This window comes from Colletotrichum scovillei (genome assembly GCF_011075155.1).
Source record: "Colletotrichum scovillei strain TJNH1 chromosome Unknown Contig00008, whole genome shotgun sequence".
Taxonomy (NCBI): Eukaryota; Fungi; Ascomycota; class Sordariomycetes; order Glomerellales; family Glomerellaceae; genus Colletotrichum; species Colletotrichum scovillei.
Window position 1 is genome coordinate 2,681,800 of NW_023336266.1, and position 8,237 is coordinate 2,690,036.

The 8,237-nt window shown below is 54.2% G+C and overlaps 4 protein-coding genes across 4 annotated transcripts; 3 read left to right on the top strand and 1 right to left on the bottom strand.

The window, feature by feature from the left end:
* Window positions 1-288: 288 nt before the first annotated feature.
* On the top strand, window positions 289-3,489 carry HER10_EVM0013130 (uncharacterized protein; the record flags this gene model as incomplete). The annotated part of the gene is made up of 2 exons (XM_035482497.1): window positions 289-557; window positions 852-3,489. 2 exons carry the CDS (start codon window positions 289-291, stop codon window positions 3,487-3,489), a joined length of 2,907 nt encoding a protein of 968 aa, XP_035331092.1.
* Window positions 3,490-4,185: 696 nt separating this feature from the next.
* HER10_EVM0009103 (6,7-dimethyl-8-ribityllumazine synthase) lies at window positions 4,186-4,911 on the bottom strand (the record flags this gene model as incomplete). Its single annotated transcript, XM_035478602.1, has 2 exons — window positions 4,186-4,582; window positions 4,706-4,911. The coding sequence occupies 2 exons, from the start codon at window positions 4,909-4,911 to the stop codon at window positions 4,186-4,188; spliced, it is 603 nt and encodes a 200-aa protein (XP_035330881.1).
* Window positions 4,912-5,656: 745 nt separating this feature from the next.
* On the top strand, window positions 5,657-6,349 carry HER10_EVM0000593 (DNA mismatch repair protein mutL; the record flags this gene model as incomplete). The annotated part of the gene is made up of 1 exon (XM_035470367.1): window positions 5,657-6,349. The coding sequence occupies one exon, from the start codon at window positions 5,657-5,659 to the stop codon at window positions 6,347-6,349; it is 693 nt and encodes a 230-aa protein (XP_035330365.1).
* Window positions 6,350-6,421: 72 nt separating this feature from the next.
* HER10_EVM0005667 (DNA mismatch repair protein mutL) lies at window positions 6,422-7,976 on the top strand (the record flags this gene model as incomplete). The annotated part of the gene is made up of 3 exons (XM_035475273.1): window positions 6,422-6,800; window positions 6,960-7,757; window positions 7,849-7,976. 3 exons carry the CDS (start codon window positions 6,422-6,424, stop codon window positions 7,974-7,976), a joined length of 1,305 nt encoding a protein of 434 aa, XP_035330681.1.
* Between the last annotated feature and the right edge of the window lie 261 nt (window positions 7,977-8,237).

Sequence of the window (8,237 nt, forward strand, 5' to 3'; positions counted from 1 at the left end):
GTATCGCCTCGTTTACCGCACTTTGGTGTCACACTCCGCACGAGTACTGACGCGAGCCACAAACAAAGCCCTCCCGAATCTCAGCTATCTGTCGTCATCCCACATCGGCTGACCCGCCTCGTATCCCTTTTTTTTTTTCTCTCTGCGCTGCGGCCCCAGCCCAAGGCGAAGGACAGCCAGCCAGCCCCCAAAGATTTATCCTTAACGAAGCCCGCTTCTCGAACTACTCGGCGTGTAAACGCGCAACGTTTCTGTCCCGCCGGGAAATACGAATAGCGGTTCATCCATATGCCTAGATTCTCCGTCTCTTTCGGCAGGCGGCGATCGACCGTCAACTCGGAAGAGTTCCATGATGAGCCGGTAGAGACAACGACCAAGGAAAGGCCGACTTCCTTCCGTGTCTTAGAAAGGACCGAAGTTGGAATTGGAGCAGGACAAAAGTCATTTGATGGTGGTCACAGGCTGCTCAAGGCAACCACGATGGCAATTCCTCCTAAGCAATACTCGGACTTGTCTCTCGAGGACAACAACATATTTGCAGACGTGAAGAACAACCGGTATGTGTGCATCCGTCCCTTTTCCTTTGAATCACATTTCCATTTCAGAACACATTCTTGGCCCTGAAGGGCAGGAGGAGATGGGATTGAGAAAGCAAGAAAGCGAGACCTGGAAAGCAAGCAGAAAAAAGAGGGTTGGCATGCATTCCACAGCGGCATGTCTCGGACTCAGCGGCGGATTGCTGCCCTGCTAGTGGTCTTTTTTTCTTGCTGTCTCGATTTCCCTCCCCTGTCTGCAATTCATTTCAGGGCCATGGCAAGGATTGTGTCTAACGTCGACTGACTCAGCTTAAGGGGAAGTGGGTCATCTAATACCACCAAAACAACCTCGACAGATACTTCTTCGCGCCACAGCAACGTCTCAACCACACCGTCTTCGGCTGACCTCGGCCACCAAGGGGCTCAGGAAGAATGGAAACCCTCGATTAGAAAATCACAGACCGAAGTCCCAGCTCCCAAGCACAGCTCTGGTGGGTTCCTTAGCAAAGCCGGCAGAACCTTTTCCTTTGGCGGTCAAAAGAAGAATCAAGTTCCCGTCGACGATCATCCTCTACCTCCTCCGCCCTTGCCTCCCCAGGCGTCGCTGGAGGACGACCATAATACCCGCAGACCGAGAGGTTTGACAGATTCCACCGACAGAACCGCCACGCCTCCCAAGCTCAGCGAGGAGGATTTTGCCCTCGACTTTGGCAGTAATTTTGGTAATATGTTCAAAGGTTCCGGTTTCGACAAAAGAGCTAGCCAAATGACGCTTCCCGGCAACGACAAGTCCAACATGGGACCCCGTTCCCTCACAACAAACCGAGTCAACCAACCTCAGCCGTCGCCCATCAAGATCGACAAGTCCATAAAAGTCGAGGCCTCGCCTTATTCGTGGAGCAGTCAACACTCCAATGATAATCTGCTGCACTCCGGTTCCAACTCTCCCCCGGCCACTGCACCACCCCCAGTGCCCCGGCACGGCTCACCACTGGCCTTCCGCAACAATGTGCCATCCGATATCATTGAAGACGAAGATGCGAACCTGCTGAAGGATTCGGTAGCAGCTAGTCGATTTCTTGGCAGTTCCGGCCAGCCTAGCAACCCGTCTCCACCCGGGAGATTCCGCAGAAATGAAGATGCATTCTCGACAGCGTGGGATGCAACGGACAGCAAGAAGGAGGAGGAGAATATGTTCGATAACAGCAGAGCACAACCGCCGAAGCGACCCGCGAATACGCAACGCTACACCTCCAACAACAACAATCACAGCCCGCCCCGAAACAAAGTCATGACTCCCGCCGAGTTCGAGAAGTACCGTCGAGACAAGGAACGCGATGACAACACGAGCGAAACGGTCAAGGCCTCCGACGACAACCGCGATGACGATGAGGATCAGTATGATGATGACGAGGATGACATTGAAAAGGCGAAGCTGGCAGCCAAGCAAAGGAAGAAGCAGGAGGCCCACATGGCTGTCTACCGACAGCAGATGATGAAGGTGACGGGCGAGAACCCGATGGCCAGCCCTTCCGGACATGCTACCCGACCAAATCTATCGGTGTCGCTCAGCACCCCCAACCTCGGAAACCTGACCGTCCCCGCGGGTCCACTGACGGGCAGGTCAGACGGCTCCGAAGGAGAGGAGGACGAAGAAGTGCCGCTTGCCATTTTGGCTGCACACGGATTCCCAAACAAGAACAAGCCGCCTGCTCGACTCATGAACATGGCTTCGAACCCTGATTTGCGTGCATCCGCTCAGAACCAGCCCCAGCCTGCGAGACCGGGATCGAGCATGGGCGAGGGAACAGGGCCGAGAGGAACAAGCGGTGGTCACCTTCCCGCCTTTGCGAGAAAGCTCCCGCAAGACCCGTTCTTGGGTGCTGGTCTCATCAATGGACCGCCACGCGAGTCTCTTACGTTTGGTGGAGGCTCTCCCGCCCCCGGTGCCCAGCAGCCAGCCGTCGTGGGCGGCCTTGTCGGTGTCATTGCCGGCGAGGAACGAGCCCGGGCTATGCGCAGAGGTAGCCCCAACGTTGAGGCTAACGTCGATCCCTTCACAGGAGCACCGGTTGGCCCTGGCAACGGAGTTCCGGCCTCCATGGTATACAGCAACATGAACGGAATGAACGGCGGAATGGGTGGTATGGGAGGCATGCCGCAGATGCAACAGATGCAGCAAATGCAGCAAATGCAACAGATGCAACAAATGCAGCAGATGCAGGGAATGCCCGGAATGCCTCAGATGCCTCAGATGCCCCAGATGATGCTTACACCAGGAGACCAGGCACAGATTCAAATGACCCAGCAGATGCAGCAGTTTATGCAGATGCAGATGCAGTTCATGCAGATGATGGCGACTCCGGGTGGTCAGAACATGAACGCCATGAACGGAATGAATGGCATGCAAAGACCGATGAGCCATGTCGGAACACCCTCCGTCCACGACAGCCAGCGCCAGTCCTACTTTGGAGATTCCATGCTGGAGCCCCCTCGACTCGACCCCCGAACGAGAACCATGAGCATGGTGCAGCCAAGCTCCTCTTCATGGATTCAACCTCCCGGAGGAGGATTTGCTCCATCTATTCACGGAGGCATGGGTGGTGGTGGGTACGCACCCAGTATTCACGCCCAAGGTGCCGGGTATGCTCCCTCGATCGCACCCTCGGAACGCAGCAACGTGGGCTTACCAGGCCGTTACAGACCCGTAACGCAAGCGCCCCAGTTGGACTCTGGCCGACGCATGTCGGTCATGTCGGGAGCCATGGGATGGGACCAGCCTCCCAAGGTCGTCCAGCAGCAGGAGAACAAGTTGCCTGACAAATCCACCAGCAACTCGGACGACGACGACGAAGAGGGCTGGGCCGCGATGAAGGCCAAGAAGGAGAAGAAGCGGGGACTGTGGAGGACGAAGAAGAGCATTGGCAGTGAAATTGGAGCACTCATATCATGAAGGTACACAAAATGACGATGCCACATGGATAAAAGGAGGATGAGAGAAGAGGTGGGATATTGGAACACGACAAAAAAAAAAAGACTGGACATATTACCAAAAAGGAACACAGACACATCACGCAACTCATTTAAGGCGTGTTTGGGTTCTCTTTTCGATCTAGGGTTTGGTGTAGGGTAATTTTTCGGCGCACCCTCATCAAGTGTACATTCTGGGAGAAATCTGTTTGCCGGGCGTCGCCGTGGGAGTGAAAGAGCAAGATGAAAGGACTTGGTTATTGTTTACAAAGTCATGATAGACAGCTCTTAGTGCCATAATCAACTAATGTTGGAGAAAAAAATCTTGAAGATGAGCCCTTTTTTATTGCCATGACCATGCCTTGCGCTGTGTTTGGTGTAAGCACCTACTCAGTAGTCCCGAAAGTTTGCTCACTCGATCGTTGGCTTAGGTACTACTAGTAGATGTTGATGTGTTTTCAAATGGCAAGTAAATTTCAATGGGTCGATCTCTATCCACGACAGACCCTTGGTATGATTTGTTTCGTTTCTTTTTTGTTTCTCCTTTTTCGGGTTCTTTTACTCTTTTTTTTTCAGCAAACGTCTAAAACCCAAAGGGTTTCCCCTTGCCAATCCCTTTCAATTCAAAGATGCAGCAGTTGTGTCAAACGGGGATTCCTCCTTCTTTCCCTCTTTCCCTTCACTCCATCTTGCCCGCAGCCCACGCCTTGCGCTTGACGCCGAGCTCGACGGCGGCCAGGCCCCAGTCCTCGCCGTGGTTGTGACCGCCGGCCGTGAGCCCGGCGCGGGCCTGGGCCTGCTCGTCGCTGAGGACGGTCAGGACGCCAAAGATGACGGGGACGCCCGTGTCGAGGCCGACACGCATGAGACCTTGGGAGACGGCGTCGGCAATGTACTCGAAGTGCATCGTCTCGCCCTTGATGAGGACGCCGACGGCGATGATGGCGTCAAAGGGCTGGCCGCTGGCGTTTTCGGTGGGGAGGGAGGTCAGGTCCGTGGTGGAGGCGCCGAGGAGGTCGCCGGCCGAGGTGCCGGTGCCGGATTGTGCGGATTGGACCTGGGAGGCTTGGTAGAGTCTGTGGGTTTGGGGGGTTTGTCATTGTCAGCCAAGTAGCTTCTGGATTGGATTTGGATTGCGAAAGCGGAAGTTCCGAGCCCCCGCCAGTCTTGCTTGTACGACTGCTTCGCTGTTGACTCACCTCTGGACGGAGATGGGGAGCTCCCAAGCTCCCGGGACGGACTGGACGACGATGCTGGACTCCTTTACGCCGCAGGCGAGGAGCTTCTCCTTGGCGCCCTTGACGAGGGGTTCGATGATGGACGAGTTCCAGCGGGCGTGGACGATACCGATGCGCAGGGCGCTGCCGTCGTGCTGTTGCGGGGTAGGTCCCTTGATGTCGGACATTTTGAATTGAATGGGTGGTGGTGGTGGTGGTGATTTGGGAAGAGGAGGGGTATCAAGACGTTTGTGATCGTGGTCGCGATAGGTGGGCGGGCAGCTCTGTAGTTTTTTGGCGGGGTGATTTGAAGATGGCAAGTGGTGGGATGGACAGCAATGCTTCTTGGGAGCTGGGAAGAGCTACGTAAGGTGCGGGTTTGGGCTTAGGAATCGCTTAGCATGACTTGTGTTTGTATTACGGGATACACAGTAGCAAGGCGGGCGGGCGGGCTTCCAGGAACGAGGACCTTGCGATGCGGGGCAGAGCGGTTTGAGGTGCTTGCGTGCCTTGCACCTGCGAAGGGGAGCTGCGGGGCTCGGCGCCCTGGGAATTGGCTGCAGGAAACGGTACCTTAGCTTTGGCACGGGCGGGTTGCTCTCATTGAGGCTGTCGACTGGGACCAGCTGGCAAAGCGGCCGTCGTGTTCTTGGACGGGAAGGGACGACTTACACACCTCCTTCCTACACTTGCTGTTCTTGCTGTTGAGTACGTCCATTCTCCTCTTGTTGCCTTTCTGTTGAGTCCAGATCCGCCAGATTCTTCTACTCTTCGTAACACCATCATCTTGACAGTTCTCCTTATCGTTCTTCTCACATTGTCGTGTACACATTGTCTGTCCCTCACCATCTAGTAATATCTTCTCGCTATCGGGACACCTGCTCTTGTCTTACACGTCTGCGCCGATCCCTTTGATCCCTGTGTTCGTGCAGGATGTCAATATCTCAGCTACCTCAAGCTACTGTTCGTCAGCTTGGCTCCTCTGTCGTCATCCCATCTTCTGTGTCGCTTGTCAAGGAACTTGTAGACAATGCTATTGACGCCAATGCAAACCATATCGAGATCAGAATTTCCGCAAACGCAATAGACAAGATCCAGGTCAGAGACAACGGTCATGGCATTAGCTCAGAAGACTACGATGCTCTTGGACGCCGGTCCCACACCAGTAAGCTTCGGACTTTCGAAGAGCTTCAGTGCAAGGGAGGCCAAACACTCGGCTTCCGCGGCGATGCCTTGGCAAGCGTAAATGCCGTCTCGAAGCTTACCATCACGACGAGAACGAACCGTGATCCAGTGGCGGTTTTGCTGGTACTAAACCCCAAAGGCGGTGGGATTACGGATAAGAAGCAGGTTGCGGGCTCCGTTGGGACGACCGTCGACGTCTCGGACTTGTTTGCCAACATTCCGGTTCGCAGGCAACAAGTTCTGAAGGAGAGCAAGAAAACATACGCACAGATCAAGGACCTCCTACAGGTATACGCACTCACTCGACCTCACCTTAGGCTCTGCTTGAAGGTCATCAAGAATGACAAGCTCTCGTGGTCTTATGCTCCAGGAAAAGACGGTGGCGTACGAGAGGCAGTTCTCCAAGTCTTTGGATCCGAACTAGTTTCGCAATGCGTCTAGAAGACGTTTAGTGGTACCACTCCTGCGATCTCAGCAACGAAACAGGGAAGACCAGACACACCAGCGTCCATCATGAGGCTCGAGGCTTTTCTCCCGAGAGCTGATGCCGATCCCTTAAAAGTGTCTGGAAAAGGTTACTTCATTTCCGTTGACTCGAGACCTATGGCGACCACAAGGGGCACGATGAAGAAACTTGTCGATATTTACAAGAGACACCTGCGCAGCTGTGTCGTTCTTGACAGTTCTTCCAAGCCCCTTTCCAAGCCCTTCATACGCTTGAATGTCGAATGTATTCTCGGAAGCTACGATCCCAACGTGACCACGGCCAAAGACGAGGTCATCTTTGCAAACGAGCCAAAATTGCTGGCCCTATTCCAAGACATGTGCAAGGAGATATACCGAGCAACCGAGCCCGATATAACAGCTGAAAAGGTCACGGGAAGTCACCAAGGTGCACACGAACGAGCTAGATATCAAAGTCCGGATCTTCTTCCAGACGACGACGAAGAGAACTATGACCTCCTGCAAGAATTGGTCTCGATCGACGGAAAGAGTCAGGAAAGAGTACTAGCCGGCCTGGAATCCCCTGAAATTGGACAGCAGCTGCCAGTAACCCTCGACAGAGAGCATTTACACGTTCGTAAAAGCGTACCTGTGGCGGTGGAAGATCTGAGTTGTCCCGCTTCTGTGGATCACAGCTCAAGAGATATCGAGTACGGCACTGTCATAGACAGGTCCCCTCCCTCAAACCCAGGGCAAGCACGAATTAGCCGAGAGGAAGAGGGAGATACTCAGGAGCCAGTGCTCACCCAAACCCTCCTTCGGACCGATTGGGAAGTGAACATGGCTAGAGACGAGACTGCCAGTCCCGAGGGTCAAACGCAGCCGATTCTTCTGGGGCCTCCCAGTACGAATGTAAACGAGTTTATCCAGTCACAAATGGATCAGCAGACACAAAGGGAGGAACCAAACCCATGGACTTTGGCCAAGAAGGCGGCAGCCCACCATTCGGCTCGCCGCGAAGATACACCTAGCCTCCAAATCACGGGCGAGCATAGGGACAGCGATCTAGGCGATACAACTTCTCGCCAGCAAGCCCATGTCCCCAATATAGCAAATATCATGCAAGAAGCCGATGAAGTAATCAGCCGAGAGATCGAAGATCGAGAATTTCCTCGTCAGCAGAAATCCCAACCCCATTGGGTACCTGCAGCAGCTAGGGAGGATATTTACGACCCAGACACCTTTGAACCACCGATACTACAACACCCTACCGCCCCACCGACTAGTCATCGGATTCCAAGACACCGAGAACAGCGAAGAATTCCAAGAGATGAGGAGGCATTCCATTCATCTTTCGCTGGACATGAAATTGAAGACCTGGAAATAACACCGCAGAGGGGCCCAGGTGTTCGCCAACGCATCGGTGCCAAGACGCCGTATCCCTTTGCGAATCTTGATGAGAGTAGTGTGCTTGGCACGCCTCCTTTGTCTTCCAGTCCATTGCGAAAGCCATTCCGAGTACCTGCCCGCATTGAACAAGGTAACAACCGTCACGGACGACAGGCACCCCCGAGGCCTCCCCAGGCCGCTCGGAGATTTGAGCCTCGTAGGGCAGACGGACTGAGACAAAGCAAGCTTGCAGTTGACACACGAAGAGAGATACAGCACCCGGAGCTGGAGGGTACGTCGGATTTTTGCTTTCCTTCAGTTGAGTCCAGAAGAGATAACTACAATGATGATGTCGAAAGGACGAGGAACTCAGAGCATCGGTATCAGCAAGCCAGCCCAGAGCCAAACGAGAGGCATATGTTGGAGAGATTGAATGCTCTACGCTACAGAACTGAAGATGGGTATGTCGAGAATGCAGGGGAAGAACGCGGAAGAT